Source organism: Echeneis naucrates, chromosome 19 (assembly GCF_900963305.1).
Source record: "Echeneis naucrates chromosome 19, fEcheNa1.1, whole genome shotgun sequence".
NCBI classification, from domain to species: domain Eukaryota; kingdom Metazoa; phylum Chordata; class Actinopteri; order Carangiformes; family Echeneidae; genus Echeneis; species Echeneis naucrates.
In genome coordinates, this window is record NC_042529.1 from 14612496 (window position 1) to 14632030 (window position 19535).

The window sequence follows — 19535 nt, forward strand, 5'->3', positions numbered from 1 at the left end:
CACACCTCATAACATTCATTCCTTTTGGCAGGGCCAGGTAGTGGTCGAGTCCAGTGAGATCTACGGCACAGTCACAAGTGTAGAACTGATTATTCGTTGGGAATATGGTGGAGTGGGGGGTGGGCTGCAGATGGTGGCTGGGAGAGCTGGGGCATTGAATCATTTGGCGTATTTATTATCCGTCCTCCAGCTTTGGCTCAATCCTACGTCTCCTACATCAGGTAGAATAATGGCCTCTATAACCTTGGGCACTAGAGGCCTCTGATAACGCTCTCTATAGCCGCCCCTCCCCCCATGGTATCTTTTCATTACAGATCTGTAAAAAAAAAAAAGAAAGAAAGAAGGGCACGGATCAGATCAGCAAACAGAAGATGCACGTGAACGTACACTCCCACATGCTCTCGGCAGTATTTCTCTCCACATCAGGGCTACAAGAAAAGGCATCTTGAATTGATTGGGAAATGATGAAGGAGAGCTGAGAGAGAGGGATCAATGCAGCGGGACCCTGTCGGCCGAAACAGACAGCTACGGACTGGATACTTTGCCTGACATAATGCCGGTCTGGATTCAAAGGCCATCACGGTCTGGTCAAAGTTCTGTGTTCCTGCATTGGGGTCCGCTAAAATTCGACAGATTGAAAGCAAAAAAAGAACTTACTGGTCTCCGACCCCACGCTACAGAAATAAAGACAAGTCACAAGGTGCAAGAATTCACTTACCAAAGCTCCCATGTTGCAGCTTTAAACTTTTACAGCTTGTGTTAGGCTTGCTGATAGATGGCTGAGCCTTGTTATGATGCGATGGTGAAGAGCGGGGATATTTATACCAGTGCACATGGATGTCAGTGGAGTACGGACCTCAAACATGAAACCCAGATGTAATGCCTGAATTTCTCAATTTTCTCGCAGGGATTTGCTGCGATTCAATCACATGAACATTAGTGAGGCGGGCATCAGTATCGCTGAATTGCTGTTCCTGAAGACGACTTTCTTATATTTCGGCAGTTGTGCAGAAAGTTGGGCTTTTATGACTTGAGAGGTCTTTCAGATAACAGATGAAATGTCTCCCAGGACCTAAAAGAAGTGCAGCTGCATCTGACCGAAGCACTGAAAGCTACAATGACCTGGATATCTGGGAAGCTGCACAGATGACACGGGAGTGTATGCCGTACTTATACATGATGAATAAATTAGCTGCAGAAGACAGCTGAACTGCACTACTTCTTATATTCAGCTCTATATGGCTCCCTTCCTGCTGGAACATGGAGGTTCAACAGCCGTGTCCATTTCTCACTTTAAGTTCCTGCTTCCATCACTTTTCATGGACACAATCAAGAACACCACTATTAATCAAAGCCACTCTCCTCATTTGTGGGCCTGTCTCCTAAAGTCAGTGAGTCAATACAACAGTCGAGATGATTTACTCACAATTTGTAACAGTTCTGGGTCTAAACTGATTTGATTGAGGGGGCGTTAGGAGACACTGATTGGTCACTAACTGCCAGACTTCAGGACTTGGTATGGTAGAATGGTTCGTTCAGACTGTAAGCTAGAACATGCTGTGCTATGTTGTATAAACTTAAGTCCTAGAATCTAATAAATACATAAACCCATTTTGTACCTCCAGTTAAATCCACCTCCACCCTCATAGGAGAACAAATTCATTTATATTTAATGCTTTACATTTAATTATGTAATACAGTTTATAAATTATTAAATAAATACCTTTACTTTCACTGCAAAATCTAAGGGAATGCATGGAATATTAACATAATCCTTTTTCTGATTATTGCCTTATGTTGGTTATCGTATAATATAGGCTAGAATTGATTATAATGTAGGCTACAGTTGGCACTGTAATATATATAATAATAAACTAAATGATATAGTATAGTGACAGTTTGCTCTCGCAGGAAGTCTGCAGTGTTTAACATTAAACATGTTCCAGGGAAAAATGAAACAGCTTTGTATTTCACCAGGGACACAGCCATGTCGCTAATAGTCCCATTCAACTCAGTATGCATGGCCTACAGCCTCTTATTCTGATAACCACAGTGAGAGAGAGAGGATAGCATGCAGAAACAAGTAGCATGCACTGTAGGTCTCAAAAGGGGGGAAGCCTAGACTTAATGGCGTGGCTGTTCTCAGGTCAGTCTCCATGATACACATGGATTCATGTTGATGTCCGTTCTTGGAGCCAGAGCCAGGTCCACTGTAAAAATTACATACCATTTGTAAACTTTCTAAACCCACCATTTACTTTCCCAACTGTGCGGAGGGAGAAAGAAAGAATAAAAGAAGGAACGCAAACCAAAGAACCACAACTATCAAATAAGACACGCAGTTGAACCACACAGCATCCTGTTGAGCAGGGTTAGATCCAGGACTGGATTTTCTCTAATACGCATCATTGTAAATGTCGATGTGATTTTAAATGAGGCTTCCACTGCAGCTCATTATTGTGTTGTGGTCTCTTGCACTGGATCATGTAAATGTCATTTTCTACACAATACATTTTTTTGTTTCATTAAAGCACGGCGTGTCCCACCTCAGATAACAGGTAAGTAAACCTGTGAGAGGGTCCCGCTCCCTGTGGAGAAAACAACATTGTGAAGCATGCAGCAGTGGACTGATCCCATGTTTCGGGCATGTACTGTGTCCCCCATGAGATCAGAAGCTTTTCCTGCTCCTCGTCCCATGGTGGTTGCTGATGTGATTTGAAAGAGTATGACAAGTCACGTTAACCCTGGCCGAACGTCCTCTGTGTTTGACTGATAAGCCCCTGCCATGCCATGGATCATTTGCAAATGAAAGCGTGGGGAGTGGGAAAAAAAAGAAAAATAAAATACAAATACAAAAACAATATGAACATAAATAGATAAATAAAAGCTAAAATAAATAATCACATAAATAAATGCTTAATAAAAACATTTTGAAAATATTCAATATTTTTACACATATGTATTTATTTATGTATTTCTGCATTTATTTTAATATTTATTGTCTTTATTGAGTGTTTATTTATTCATTTTTTTTCTTCTTTCGTTTCTGTGTCTGTATGTTCACTTAGTGGGTGGTCTGATGCCACAGTCTAAAACTGGACTGGTTGTAGCTTTGGCGGTTTTGGCATCACAGATGTATCGAATTGCCACAGAAGCTGGCCACCAGCTGCAGTCCAAAGAAGGCGCGCCATGGGACATAGTTCAAGTTTGTCCCAAAAGGCTCTTTATTCGTTGCTTAATGAGAGAAACTGTCATTGCAGAGTTTGTAAAGTGGTTAAATCCAGTGTCAAAGTGACTTCGCTGGCATGGGCGGAAAGGCATAGGAGGACCCACCCAATCACTATAACAATTCCCTGCCTGAATAGAAAAATAAATAATTGTGGAAATGTCGGCATAAATAAATGTAGTAATACATAAATAAATGTAAAAATAAAGAAGTAGCATTTTAGTGTAAATGTATTTATTTCTGCATTAATTTACACTTATCTCTTGCTGTCTCTCTTTTTTTTTTTTTTTTTTTTTTTGTCCCTTATAGAAAATGCAATCAGAAGCGCTCTGCCCAGCGCCTGGTCTGCGTCGCTGCTGTTATTGAGCATGCCTCTGAGGGCATGAGGGTAATATTGACATGTCAACACATTTAATATTGTAACGGTACAAAACAGGAACAGGTACAATAAGTCAGATCCTGCTACAGTGAAGCATTTTCCAAAGTGAACTTTCCAGACACATTTATTGGGCTGATAACATTACTCAAACACAGTGTATGACCATTGTAAACAATAAAACAGAAAAAAGGCATCAGTTCCAACTGAGAACTGCTCCAGAATTCAAAGTGCGCCAAGCTTTTTAAAATTCTCAACTTCTTTTCTTTTTTTAAAATCCTCTTGATATATCTTTTGACTGTTAATTCATTACTTTTCTTAACATATTAATTTTTCTGCAGTATTGATAATTATAATATGTACAATCGAGGCCAAGACACTGGTTGCTCTGAGGTCGTAGGAAAGCCTGTGGTTCTCTGTCCGTCTCCCGTGACATGACTCTGGTTTTGGGAAATGACAAGGTAAGGCTGTTTTCCCCCCTCTGTTGGTTTTTGCTGATTACATGCCTTGTTGGTGACTGTAATGAAAGGCTGCGTGAGACTTGCTGACCACTTCTTCTTGACCGGCAGGGTGGGGGCAGTGACTTAGTCCTTGGATTTTCCCACTGATCACCACATCTTTATATACAAAGGCTTTTAAGACCCAACGTTGTCCTATTGGTTGGGAAGCTCAAATAAATGCTTCCACGTCGTTTTTTTTTTTGTTTGTTTGTTTGTTTGTTTTTTATGTGCTTCCTTGTGTCTTTTTTCTTTTGTTATCTCCCAAAAAAAGTATTGGTATCAAAATGTTGGGATAGGTATACTTGTGCAGTGGGGGAAAGGACTCATGTTAGATGTTTTAGATCAGGGGTTCAAACTGTTCAGTATGTATGAAAAGAAGAGTCCCTTTGCTCGCAGTGTCCAGTTCCTTCAATTTGGATAATGTCTGGTGTTGTTTGTCTTTATACAATGCCATGGAATAATCTTAGATGAGATGCCGCCTCAAGCCCGGGTTCAACATCCTTTCCCTCTCCCAGTCCTCCCCTCCTCCTACCCCTCGCACTCCATCTCTGACACTCGTCTCCATGCTCATCCAAGGGAGGCTACTTTAGCAACCACTCGTTCACTGGAAGAGAGGAGATGGACAAAAGTGAGAATACTGATTTATATATGCAGCGCTTGCCACAGTCCAACTACTCCGCGGCATATCCCCCCACCCCAAAGGCCTCCTGCCCTCTCCGCTCACCCACCCACCCATCATATTTCATCTCACACCGCTAACATACAATTTCAGACGAATGGCACTGGAATGAATGGAATGAATGAGCATGGGAATGTGATGGCAGGTGATTGGGGGGTGGGAACGAATGGGTTCTTTTTTTTTTTATTCTTTGAAGAGGAGTGGGGACATTTTGTGCCTTTGAGTTTTGAGTGGCAGCCTTAACAGAAAATTACACCACAAACTGAAGAGGCGCCGCAAGCAGGAGTAAACAGTAATTTGGTGAAAAGATGAAAAGAAGTAATTTATTTGCAATTATTTGTAAACAAGTTTTGTTTCAACGGGTGAAAAAACACAACTACGCCACGCATGTCCAGTGTTAGCAGATACCATGTTTGCCCTGATTTGACATCCAGTTTCCCTAATGATCACCTCCTCAGGGGCCCTGTAAGGATTGACCTTCACAAATCACCAAAGATGTATATTTCCTCTTTTAATGAGAACCCCCCCATGTGATGTGAACCCCCCGTATCCTCAATTCATCTTGAAGGCCTTGAAATCTCTAAACAATTAAATTGACAGCTCTGCTTTTTTTTACTGTCCGAGTCCCTGGAGTGTTTGTTTGGTTAACAGGGGATGATAGTGACATGGGGGAGGGAGTTGAAATCGTCGTACAACTGGTGTACAGAATAAGAATTTTAGTTGTGTATAGCAGAGAGTAGGAACGAGAGAGATAGAGACAGAAAAAATGATCATGATGTGTGTCGGACACAGTGCAGTAAATCCTGAGCAAAACATGACAAAAATAACAGGATGAATAGCAGCAGCGGCTTGTACTGCCTCGCGCCTCCCAAAGTATTTACACTTGAGGGGTGAAATTCAACCTTCTGTGCAGCAGATATATTGGCTGAAACAGAGTGGAGGAGATGACAAACAGACGACAGCAACACCTCCCAGGTTGCACTGAGCTGTGACAAGCCAGTTTTCAGCCCGTTCACTCTGTCAGAGCCAAACAGGTGTTCTGACTGTGTCCTTTCGGTTGCCTCCTTCTCATTAATGCATCAAACTTTTTTTTTTTTTTTTTTTGTAATCAACCGTCAGCTGAGTCCCAGATCACCATTGGAATTTGAAATTTTGTGTATTTAATATAATGGTGACTTCAGATCAGGTAATTTATGATCTTGAAAACAAATTAAAATCAGTGGCGTTCAAGAGCAATATTCCCCCCAAAGCTGGCAGACAGGGAGGATGACTGGCCAAAAAGTTTCTATTGTCATTTACTGGTGAGAGGTTCAAGTCACCGCAAGAGTTGCCAAATTTCTCTGTTTAATTAATTAACTGCCTCTTCGGTCACTGTCTTTGTTAGCTGTTTGTTTCTCTTTTAGTGTCTGTCAGTTTTAGATGCATCTCTCAGAGTCTAAAAGAGAAGTGTGAAGATTCACCACCCCCCCCTTCTTTTTTTTCCTACGGTGGCTCTGAAGGCTCAACACATTGCTGCTTAAGAAAAGCACATGAAAACAGATTATTAACAGACTTTGGCATACCGTTCTGTAACGTGTATTTTGTTGTGTTCTGTTTATTTAGTGCGTGTGCAACTGTGTATTTTGTTGTTAGTATCTGAAGCAGTTGCGTATTCAGTTTGTCATTAGTATTTGCAGCATTTCCTGTACTTAGATTTGTTTGGAATATTTTAAGGAGGTTTGTTTACTTTGACTGTGTTGTGAGTCATTCCAGCTTGATTGTCTATAGTTGCGTTGTTAGTATTTAGCATGTGCGTGCGTTTTTTGTTGCTGTTAGCATATGCGGCCCCTTGGTGTATTTCATTGTCATATGGGTATTCGCAGCACTTATTTGTGTTGTCAATATTTGAAGAACTTTGGTTTTTTAGCTTTTGTGTAGTTGTGCTGTGAACATTTGCAGACATTTTCTGTCTCATTTCTGTTGTCAGTGTAAATTTGGATTTGGTTGTGTTATCAATATTTGAAGCAAGCTTGTGTACTTGGTGGTGCTGTCAGTAATTGCTATGCAATTGGGTATTTAGTTGTGCTGTCAGTATTTGAAACACTGTGTAGTTGGTTGCGTTGTTAGTATTTGAAGCACTTTGCGTATTTGGTTGCATTGTCAGTATTTGAAGTACTTTGTATACTTGGTTGTGTTGTCAGGGTTTGAAGCAATTTTTGTGTTTGCTTGTGGTGTCAGTGTTTGTATTATGAGCAATCAGATCCACTGCAGTTTAATTAGTGTAAATAACTGTATAATTCATTGACGTAACTCAATCATTTTGAAATCTGTGTTGCTTGTATAGGACTCAAGCGGTCCACGGTGCTTCTTCTCGTGGTTGTGCAGCGATGTTGCATCGCTGTGTCTGAGGTGAAGAGATGGAGACAGTGAGGTGACATGGCGGTGACTGTTTCTACCTCGGTACTGCAGCTTCTGAGCCCTGTTGTTGGGGCAGTCTTTCCCCTGCATGCTGAAGTTGATGTTGGTGCGGATGCAGCGGTTGTTGAGTGGCTGGACCGGGCGAATGTTGTCGCTCATGCTGAGGAAGATCTGAGACGGTTGGTTCTGGCTCAGCAGGCGCAGGGAGTGCATCTTAGATGAAGACAGACACATGGAGGGAAGGGAGAAGGCACAGAATATAGGGAAAAAAAAGTTGGCAATTGGCCTCATGGAAATGTGAGCCAGGCATTTTGATCCACTGTATTATTTTCGAGACAGACGGTATGGAGGATTTAGAGGGGGAGCTGGGAAAGTTTCAGCGCTGGGCCGATAGGTTTCACAGGAATAACAATGAGAAAATCCTCAGCTGCCTCAGGCAATCCATAAGTGGACTTTTGTGCTCCATGTCTAGGTTGGCTGGGGAGATTTACCTGCATACGTGTGAGGTACACGGGCTTGTTCATTAGGATCCACGTGGCCGTCTCAAAGCACGGAGGGATGGTCATGGAACCGTCGTAGGTGATGAAACTGTTTGTCTCCGGGTAGATCTCCTCTATGTTCAGGCCGGTCAGGAGATAGGCATCGTCTGCAGGGGAAATAGCAGTAAGAAGACATAAACTAATAGGAGTGTTAAAGCGGCACATGCACCTTCAAGTAAGTTATTAGTTTCACATAAAAAAAAAAAACCCCCAAAAAACAGTGGATTTATTTAGGATTATCGTCCAGCACTGGGGGATTTTTCCTTCTCAGGCTGTTTTTCCTCAGTGATCTATACAGATCCAAAGACGTAAATTTTATAACATAAGTTTTTTTTTTTCCTGTCTCTCAATTGTAATATGACAGGGGCAGCACGGCAGCATAGCAGCGTAGCGGTTCTCACCGTTGCCTCAGAGCAGGAACGGTGTGAGTTCGATTCCTGAGCCTGCACATTCACCATGCCAAACTTAGAAGGTGCTAACAAGGCCAGCTTTGCACAATCACAGCTGGAGCCAAGATGCGGTGTGACTTGGTGGTTCCTGGATTCTTCCTGGATCCTCCAGTTGGACAAAATAATGAACTTCACATTGACCTTGGTAAACACACTCCAGGATGATATGTCAGAGAAGTGGTGCAAACAAGAGCTGTAATTTATTTATGAGTTGCCAAATATTGGAATTGGAAATTCAATAGGTAGCACAGGTGCTGTCCAGGGCCCGCTCGCCATCATGGACTGCAGCTGGTGATGGCTCATTTTCTTCTCATGTGGAGAAGTGGGATATGTGCCAGAATCACCAAGGCTGAACAGCAGAACATGGACTGATGTCTCCAGCTGCTGCTAGAGAACTAACCGATTACCGGCTAACAATGCACTGCTTGGCGTTGACAAAAAGTTTAAAACTGAACATCTACATAGAGGAACGCTTAACCCTCTTAACCCCAAAGACCTTGCATTTAATTGCCTTGTTATTCTGATGGTTTGAGCTAAATTACAGAATCAGATCTTTCTATTCTATTGTGCGTTGATGCTTACTTGATAAAGTTTTAAAAATGATGTGATCTGCCCATTTCTGCCCATGAAAAGCAGATCATAGTAGACCAAAGTAGGATGAGCACTGATGAAAACTCTGTGGTGGGCACATCACACATAGGCCGCCAGTTTAATCACAAGGCCGACACATTGGCACAAACACTGTATTTACGGAAATCTAAGTACTTTGTATTTGTATATTATATTTATATTATAAATGTGTCTGCTGTGATGTCACGAAAAAGAATCTGGGTGTCGTAACTAAACGCTGGGTATGTTCTTCTATTAGTGTGCTTGTTGTAAACTCATCCCACACTACACATCTCGCACCAAGCATGTCTTTCATAGCAAGTTTTTCTAACTAGTTGTTTCACATATCATTTAGTGTTGTGTAAATGACAGGCTGTTGGTGATGCAGCACAAAATCTCTTTTATTCGAACCGTCTCCACTGTCAGGACACTAATTAGACAGACTTTAACTCTCTCTCTTCCTCGCAACACTCCGGCAGCACGCTCTCATTAACTTGTCTTCTGTCAGGCCTCCACTGACAAATGGACTGTGTGTTGTGATGAGTCACTGTGGTGGACCGCTGGAGCTTTAATGCAAATGTAGCTGTGTTCTGCAGCGCTATCACAAGCTGCATTTTGTAAACAATATTCCTGCAAAGAATATTAATTGATTCAAAAATAAGCATGACCATTTTAATTGGGAAAATCCCCATAAAAGGCTTCTCTGATCCTGCATATACACAATGTTCACTCCACCTCCAAAACACAAATGATCATTTAGATAGTGTTTGTGTCTTTGTGTTTGCATGTTTGTGAGAGTGTGCTACAGCATGGCGGTGTCCCTGACTGCAAATGGGGATGTGCTGAATGACTTGTAAGCATGTGTGGGCAGCGTGTGACTGTGTGTGCGAGTCGGTGTGTATGAGGTGATGAGATATTTATCTGTGGCTGTTTTGACAGGTGTCAGAATCCATGCAGTGCAGCTCCTCCAGCTGGACCTGGGCAAACCCCCCACACCCCCCTTCTCTTCCTCATCTGCCCCTCGTCTGCAGCCGCTTGCTCTGCCAGGCACAGATGAGACTCCTCCCATTCACAGGGGGTCAGTGTGATTATCCAGCCACTTATTACTTCCCCCCATTAATCCAATTATTAATCTCTTTTTTCAAAGCTAGCCCCAGGCGATCTCTGTTCTGACGCGGCCTCTCCGATAAGGCAGGCTGGAAGAGGGAAACCTCTGGAGAGCAGCCGTCGACATTGCTTCCATGCTTCCTCACCAACAGCACCCTCCTACTATCAAGAGTTCTCATGAAAGCCTTTTCATCATCCTGATCCTGAATCCCCATCCTTCAGCCCTTCAGTTACAATTTTAAAAAGATATAATAATAATAATAATAATACACAAGTCCATTGTCTATTGTTCTTATCCGTCAGGGCAATGGGGAGGCTGCAATGTCAGCTAACACTGGGCGAGGGTGCCAGACCTTAGCAGGGCCGACGTATAGAGAGGCCTAAAAGAAGTTTAGAATCACCCTGAACGTGCATGTCTTTGGACTGTGGGAGGAAGCTGGAGCACCATGAGGGAACCCACACAGAAAAGCCCCGGGCCTTGGAATCCAGCCCAGACCCTTGTTGCTGTGAAGCAATGGTGCCTATCCACCGCACCACTGTGCTGCCCATGCTAATGCCTGTAGTGGTTAGCGCTGTTGTCCCTCTGCATATGGCTACTATGTATATATATGTTTTTGGATGTATTACAGTCCATTCAGACTTGTAACATGCTTGCATGTTCTCCTTATGCCTACATGGCTATCCTCCCACAGCCTAAAGACATACGTTTGGGCTGTAGGTGTGAGGGCGACCCTGACAGTTGGAAATGAAATGAAAATGACACAATGTAACTGTTAAATAACTGACAGGTTGACAAAGCCCTCACTTAAACAACGTAACCAGAGCTTAACAAACATGACTTGGCATAGCTGCGCTGTCTATTTGGATTTCTTTAAAATGGTGACGTCTGCTCGGGGCTGTTGTTAGACAGATGTAGTATAAGTCAATATGTGTCAGCAGATCACAGGCATTTTCGTTTTTACCTCGGAAAAAACAACAAAACAAAACAAAACTTAAAAATAAAAGTGCTAATTACATATTAAACAATGGAAGAAATTATTGTGTGTTTTTCTGCACTCGTAAGCTTTAGTAAACCAGCTAAATGCTAATTATTGACAGTAGTGAGGTTTGATACACTTTGGCTGTTTGTTTGCAGATTTAAAGGTTAAAGACTAAGAAAAGCTATAAGCGCCACAGAAGCACTAACCATTAACTTAGCTGTTAATGATTTTTTTACTTTTACAAATCAATGTATTAATCTAAAATAAAGTATATTGGATAATAACAGAACTTCCTCATTGAATATTTAAGGGGGTATTGAATTAAATGAAAAATTGAGCCATCAGCGAACGGTTCAAACTTAAGAGGTTTAAAAGAATTATGTACAAAAGCAATTTGAAAGCAAATCAGTGAATATATGAATCGATAATGGAATCAATTTAAAGTTGCAGTTTAAAGTAGAAATAAATAATTAATAATTCATAAATTGAAATAAGAATACAGATTTTAATCAGGCATTTAAAAGGATAATTTCCTTTCCCATTTGCATTTCCATTTCCCTGTTGCGTTTCCTTTTCCTATTAGTGATTTCATTTTCCTAGTCATTTAGTTTCTCCTGTTAGGGTTTCTGTGACACTCAGGGCCTTGCGATGGTAAAACAAAGTAAAACGATGCAAATCAACTTCAAATCTGTTTTTAATTACATTCTGGAATCCAGTGACTAATTCTCCATTTGAATCTACTGTTACACGCTCAGCCTGACGTGTGTAACGTGTGCGCGCGCGTGTGTGTGTACCTGTGATGTCGGAGGTGTGTATGTGACATCAGTGCGTGTGCGACAGTAAATACAGCAGTAAGCTATACGGCGTGCAGTCAAGTTATGAAGAGTTTTCAGCAGCAGCCACAGTGAGGAAAGATTCAGTGCTGTACCGTGTGATGACTGTGACCCTGCAGTGCTGCAGGGAATGATTAAACTTCTCCCGTTCAGACGAAAAAGGTCAGTTTTTTTGTTTTGTGTTTTCACATTTTTTTTTGCCATTATTTACCCTCCTCCTAATTTTAAATCTTTCTTGATGGATGAATATTTCATTTATGAATTCTTTTTGTTTTTAAACATTCCTTTATTTTATACCCATTGAAATATCATAATATGTATTCGTAGATTAATATGGATATGTACTGTAATGCTCATGAAAACCTATGGGGTCCTGCGATGGACTGCTGACCTGTCCAGGCTCACGGATAAGTGGTTGAAAACGAATTAATGGATGAATGAATTAGTCAAATGCTTGACTTCCATTTATACGCCATTTCAGATGCTCCATAAAAACAGTTTAGTTTACCAAACAAAAATCTAGCATACCTTCTGTTTTGCTTGTTCAGGTGTCACAGCTAAGCAGTAATTTTCCTTAATTATAATACTGGGACCAGTTAATCAGCTCTGTCCTGTACACGCAGCAATCCTGCTTTTTTATTTCCATGACTTCTTTAAAAATGTCAACAAGTGAAGTTGTTCACTATTTACCCAAGCAACATTAACTTTGTGCTATTATCATGGAATCATGTATTGGCAAGTGCATATTAAAGACTTCCACAGAACTTTGATTCTGAAGTTGTGTCAGTCAGAGTTTTGAAAATAAGTCTGAGCTTAATCAACAAGCTATTCAAGATCAGGAGCTAAAGGGGTAGAACATTGGGGTGACTAACCTTTCCTTTTTGCTCTAAACAGCAGAACAGACATTTATTCACTTACTTTTATACGTTATTCTTGTGATGGTGTCTCTGTTCAACATTCGGTTCAGGAATGAGTTTGATGTCTCAGCAATCTGGATTGAAAGAAAGAGAGAAAGAAAGGGAGATAAAAGGGAGAAAGGTTGAGAATACATTTGACAAAAAAAAAAAAAAAACTGTCCATGTAATGTACTGACAGCCCATTCAAAATGAAACTACGCTTAAAAGATGATGCCAGTGTATTATTATTTTTTCTTTTTCATCTATTTCATTTAATGTCCATGAAACATCTAAACCCACTGATGTATTTTGCACAGTCAGAAACTCCCACACTCTACTGCTGCTGCTTTGCCTTCTGGAAAAACAAAGACTCCCACTGTTTTAAAGAAACCATTAAAAACAGCTCACGGGCACACACTGCTGCCGTGATAAAACATAATCCATCTTTAAAAAAAAAAAAAAAAAAATGTAATAAAAAATTCTTTGAATATAACTTCCTAGTCATTATTAGCCATTAGTCATTATAGACTTTAACAGGATTGTTGCCAGTGACCCTAATGAACTGCGTCTGTCCTGCCACCAGGACAATGTAACATGACAAAGTAATTTAATAGTGACAAATGTTTATCTATATTTCGGAGCCTCAGATAAGAAGCTAGTACACCACTTGCATTTTTGTGCTTTAAATATTTGCTTAGCCTAGCCGAAGCATTTAACTCTTTGTAAAGCCACAATCAGTTTTAATTGTATTAATCTTTTCAATATTTATCTTTTAAGTTAGGATACATATGAATATGTGATATTAGTTTTATCATTGTTATTGTTTTCAGCAACGTTCTAGTTTTATTTATGATAAACCATTTGCCTCAATTAGATTAGAGGACCGTTGGCAGCAGGTTTAGACAAGAATGGTATATAGAAACTTTTACATTAACCAAATGTATGAGTCATGAGTCATGGTTTTTGGAAAAAACATGGCTCACTTAAATTTCAAGAGGTTGCATTTCCCTCTGTCTGAGCACTGAATTAAAAAACAAGATGGTAAATAAAGATAACACTTGGATTAATATGTTATTGAAAAACTGACAGGGGACTAATATGAATAAAGCAATCCAAACACCTTCAGTGATGCACTTATGTTAAATGATTTATTCCAAAGAGATCTGATGAAAATTGATGTCAAGAGACTTTATAAATTATTAATTTGTCCACAAGGAGGAAGAGTTTGGAATCGTTACAGAAAAAAGAACAAAATGATTTCAATAAATAACTGCAATTTCAGTGTTTTTTCAACACTGAGAGTGACTTTTGAAAGAGGAAAATATTCTTTCACTGTCCAAATTCGCAACGTGATAAAAGTATGTCCTGAATGTATAATGGAATTCTCCAGTCCCAGTCTGAGAACACACTGCATATAGCAGTGAGGTGGGGAAGGAGGGAAATTTCAATACATCTTAGATTGGCTGTACAAGAATATGCCAAATGCAACCAAATGAAATAATTGGTGAGAATTGTGCTTGTTTTCGCTTGGCTCTTCTAGGAATGTATGAATGATTAGTTGTTCTAGGCAGAAGCTAGAGTCTGCATCTCCGCATTTTCTGGAATAACCAGGTTATTGTGCCTTTTGGCAGGAAATTCACGAGCGTATCAACAAGTTATGAATCAAAGTTCATTTGCATATGAAAGGTCAGATTTTTAACATCTCACTAAAATGATCTTGTGCCTAAATACGTCTGTGATCTACTTCTACTGGTTTAGAAGCCTTCTGGGGCCGGTTCACTCAGCATCCCCATTAACACAAACGTGTAAAGTAAAAGTGAATTAGCTTTTTTCGTCACGAGTGGAGCAAACGTCTGGGAGTCTGCCGACACTGTCAGCTCATTTCAACCAGGGTATAAAATGTTGTTTTTGGCTGCAGCTCACCAATAAATCACATATGTGACACTGTTTTGTATTTTTGTATGTTTATATTTACTTGATGTTAATTTCTTTTTATCACTGCAGCACCTCCTACATTTTATATAACCATAATATGATTTATTTGAATGTCTTTACTTTTCATCTTAATTACATTTTATTACTTTTCGATTCCTCTGTGAGGCATTTTGTATTGCTTTGTGGCTGAATAGTGCTATATAAATAAATTTGTCTCCACAATTGGGAAAAAAAATAATAAAAGAATAATAATGAAAGGAAGCTGGTAAAAAAGAACTTGTGGGAGCAAATACAAAGGCTGTCACAAGGCTCCAACATTGATTAATAGATAAAGAGTGTCAACTTCCCTAAAGGACTGATTCTTGTGAGAAAATCTACTGAAACTTGACCAGTAATTGCACCGCAGCACCCACTGACCCCAAAATCAAGCGAGCCACTTTTCATTCTTCACTCAACTCTGCTTGACTAACTCCATTGTGCAGTGACGTGCGAAGAGCATGGAGCGTATTTCAACTCTGAGATGTGCTTGTTAATAGTTGAAGGAGCAGTTTCACATTTTGATTTCACCTCTTGTGCCCTTCTTTGACTCCTCTCTGCTTCCCTCTACCCCTCACTCATGCTTGGTGGACTTCACCACTCTTAACTGTTGAGATGTCTTTGGGCAAAGTGATTAAAAAGAGATGTGCCCCACCACTCCCTCAGCCCTTTCACTGCAATGGAAATGACTGCTGCTTTCTAGTTTTCCTACTTTACGTCGCCCCCATTTTCATCATTTTTTTCCTCGAGGAGCACCTGAGGGAATTCATCCCGTCTCTTCTATCCCAGGAACGTCCTCACATTAGCTAGGAGAGAGGTACAGACTTAGCACCATATGGCTGAATGTCCATCAGACACACAATAACCATGAGACGCATCTTGAAACTCCATGTTTCTTCCTGTTACATCAATCAACAATTAGTGCAACACATAGTGCATTAATGAGAGTAATGCTTTTACAGAGGTCCCCACATATCTGCAATCACCCACTGGCTACGCTGCCTCATGATTTGTGGGGGCCTGTCCTGGCTTTCTGAGTCACAGCGGCGAGATCAGAAACTTGACGATTGGGAAGCGTGAGTCGTGGAAAGGTGAGAAACAAACTTCTGCTTTAAGAATGATGTGGCTAATTACCACCTGTCTGCTCCTTGATACTACTGAAGAGGCTGACCTGGTGAAATGCACTCAAGATGGTGGGACACATTAGTGAAAAAGAAGAGAAAACTGTTGAAGTACAGCTGGGTGGGTGTGAGGGTGGGTGGCAGTTGAACAGACACCAGAGAAATTCTCTCATGGCTCCTCTCTTTGAATATTACTGAATCTATTTTTTCTTACATGTAGGCATCAACAAAACCATCCTCCTTGGACTTTTTGCAAAAGTCGTGCCACAATTTTCATCTACAGCTTAACAAAAGTAGAAGGACGCTGGGCTGGAAAATGTTCCGACCTTTTTGTAATAATTGAACAATTGAATCTTAAAACCATACCGGACAGATTTACAGGTTCGTGCCTGGAAACACTATTTCTCATCACAAACTTCAAAATCTCAGGTAAAAGACAAAGGGGCTGTCATCTGAATACGGATAGACCAACATGGTCATAAGTTTAAGTGGGATCAGATTCTATTGCAGCCCTGATGTCTAATTGGGAATCTGCATCTGTAACAAAGCTCTAAAGGGAGTTCTGTATTCATAAATTAACAGACACTGAACAACACCAGTCACCTTAGCCTCTGAAAAAAAAAAAAACCTTTCGCAGACTATATCAGGTGTCCCACAGTTAAAGCTTGAATGCACCTGAAATTCAATTGTCAGCACAGAAAATAATTGTTTCTTTGATACAAACTCAAAGACACAAGCCTGTCTAGTAAAGAAAAGAGGGATGACTCCCAAGATGCCTCTCGGTAAGATCTGCCAAAAAGCGAAAGCTGAGGAGAAAAAAAAACTTTTGGCTTGTGCTGAATGAATTTTGTTAATTACGCTGTGATTGATTGCTTAAGCCCCTGACTGGCAGCAGAGTGAGCGTTAAACAGAGAGAAAGCTATTTGCTAGAACATGAAATTCCTTTAGGCAGGCAACACAGCGGCATAGTGGTTAGCACTGTTGCCCCACAATAAGAAGGTTGCAGGTTTGGTTCCCAGACCTGGGGCGTGTGTTTCCTCCCAACGTCCAAAGACATCATGTTTAGGTTAATTGGTGACTCAAAATTATCCATAGGTGTAAGTGATTGTTTGTCTCTGTATGTTGGCCCTGTGATGGACTGGTGAGCTGTCCAGGTTGTGTGAAGGAACACAAAGGTTATTCAACGCTTGTGTTACATGAAAAATACATTACAATAAAGGCGATAAAGGCTCAATGACTTGAAGATTAAAATACGATGGCATCTTTGAAAGTGCTACAGCTGGATAAACACATTTCCAAACTTTCATATGCTATTGCCTTTCTAAAGATGCACAGCAGCTCCAAGATGCAATGCATTAATTCCAGAATGGCAACACAGCATCATCATATCATATATTTAGCCTTGATCAGTGTGGAGCAGCAGACAGCTGTTTCAGGGCCATTTCCTCAGGCCATCATACACTTTCATTTCCAAAGCCCAGCTCCTCTCACACATCTCCTCCCACACACTCTCCTGCTGGCAGGAAGGGAGGGGGAGAAAGGAAGGTTGACCTAGGTCAGCGTCTCCTCTGTCTCTTCAAGACAAAATGATGTTCCCATTGACATTGGGGAGCTAATTAGCTGTTAGCAGCTGAACTTTTCAGCCGTAGTGCACAGCGGAGCTGAGGATGTCGGCTGCCACTCTGATCTTGATCTCTAAGCTTCCCGTTCAAGATGGAAACCTCTACTACACAACAAAGAGACGGGGGAGTTCTGCCACCAGCCCTCACACTGCTGCTCAGCTCTGACAAAAAGCTGAGGAGCACATTGTCTTGGCTCTGCAGGATAATTAGATTACTAATTGTTTTCGAGTCGTGAGTTCTTGAGTTTAACATTTAAAAGATTTCAGAAAAGGACACTGAAGGAGTAGGAGAGTGGATGGAGAGCAATGCAGAGGAAACTTGTAACTTTTGACAGATTCTTTAAAGCCGGTGTGGGGTGATAACCAACCCAATTTCTGCCTTAAAGGATGAATCAACAACAAAACAATGAGGAAAAATCCAGCCCATTCTCCCTTTTTCTCTTCTCCCTCTTCACTTAAAGGCATATAGCACTGAGGTGACAGTCTTTGATCAGCCATATATAAGTGAGGTCAAATTATTTTTACATGTTAGTGGTACCACAAAAGTTCAGGGACACTTTCTACTTTCTGCTTATAACCTTTATTTGGCTATTGATCTGTTCTTGAGTTGATATCCCCTGTGTTAAAATGATTTTGTCGACTGACCTTGCATCAATATCTTATTTGTTCATATAGGTAGAAATATATATTTAGAAATATATGGCAACTCAGTCTGTTGAGTTATTTATTATTTATTTCTATTGCTTCCAGATGTGCCTGTTTGTGTGATTAATATGATATTTTATTTTCAGAGGTTCATTCATGCTAACAGAAAGTGCAATCCGTCCCACATCAGCTGGTCTGGCCAAAGAGCCCTGACCTCAGCTTTAGTGAGTCAGGCTGGGATCATAGGGGGATACAATGGTTCTCTGTTGAGAACAACGTAACTGCCAAATACCTAAAAAATTGAGCATAGGCTGCGCAGTGTCAGGGCCACAACAATAAGGCTGATAAACAGCTTCTTCTTAAAAACTGTAAAATACTAAATTCAGCAACACAGCAAAAACTTGTTTTTCATTCAAAATCTACTCTTTATGTCCAATAACTGCCATGTGCAAGCCAAACCCTTCCACTTGCAAGAAGATCTCAATATTTCAATCTATATTTATGTTTTGAGTTATATTCATCAACGCTGAATGCACTTTCCATTGTCACATCCCTGCTTTGATTTTCTTTTTTTCTTTTTAAATTGGACAGCACGGCAGCGTAGTGATTCCTGGCCTGAGGCCTTTCTGCGTGGAGTTTGCATGTTCTCCCTGTGCCTGCGAGGGTTTCCTCTAGATACTTCAGTTTCCTCCCACCGTCCAAAGACATCATGTTTGGGTTAACTGGTGACTCTAAATTGTCTGTAGGTCTGAGTGTGAGTGTGAGTGGTTGTTGGTCTCTGTGTGTCTCTGTGTGTTGGCCCTGTGATGGACTGCTGACCTCTCCAGTGTGTACCCTGTGAGCTGGGATCAGTTTTAATTTGAATTGGTTTATTTGATGAATGTGTGTTCCTCCCATGTGCCCACTGTTCTGGAATGACAATAGACCTAGACCTGTTGAAATTTTTAATGTCTCAGTGTTTTTTGTCATAATTAAAAGAAAACACTCGGATTGGCCCTCATCACCCTCTGTGACTTTAGAGGTCTCCATCGGAGATGGAGAATGCGAGTTGATGGAAAAGCACCAGTAAACTAACTTTGCTATTGAATGCAAAGCAGATTGTGCTCACAAAGCAGCTTGTTAGAAAGGAAAGATTCTCTAGTTTAAGGAGCAAATAAACAATAAGTCTCCAGGCAAAACCATAACAGAGCAATAAGACGATGTGATTTCTGGAAGTGTCTACGCTTTATTGAGCTTCATTGGGAAGCAAATTTAATGTTAAATGTTACTGATGGACAACGAACTGTTCTGCAGGCATTAACAGATCATAGCAGAATGATACACTGGATGATGTCTGAGTTAAACCGAGCTGCCTCAGCAAACATTTCTATTGTGAACTTTATTGCTAACACCTTTGTCTTTCCCGTGATGGTTGGTCACAATGTCTTCTGTCAAAAAGACCCATTGTCTTTTTTTTCCTGTGCTTTCCTTCCCTTCAGAACGATGATGATTTTGCTGTTTTGTCAGCAGACTTTCCATCATATCCTCGACCACCCAAACCTGTCAACCTGGCATGGAATCAGCCACAATCATTTAGAGTTCCACAC

The 19535-nt window shown here is 40.8% G+C and overlaps 1 protein-coding gene across 1 annotated transcript in view; it reads right to left on the bottom strand.

The window, feature by feature from the left end:
- Positions 1–3784: 3784 nt before the first annotated feature.
- ca10a (carbonic anhydrase Xa) overlaps positions 3785–19535 on the bottom strand; it is a 233486-nt gene continuing 217735 nt past the window's right edge. Inside the window, exons 6-9 of the mRNA XM_029527971.1 lie at positions 12614–12686; positions 7670–7824; positions 7217–7391; positions 3785–4706 (exon numbers count right to left, since the gene is read on the bottom strand). Of these exons, the coding sequence (XP_029383831.1) occupies positions 4684–4706; positions 7217–7391; positions 7670–7824; positions 12614–12686 (426 nt within the window). The 3' untranslated portion in view covers positions 3785–4683. The remainder of the gene's footprint in view (positions 4707–7216; positions 7392–7669; positions 7825–12613; positions 12687–19535) is intronic.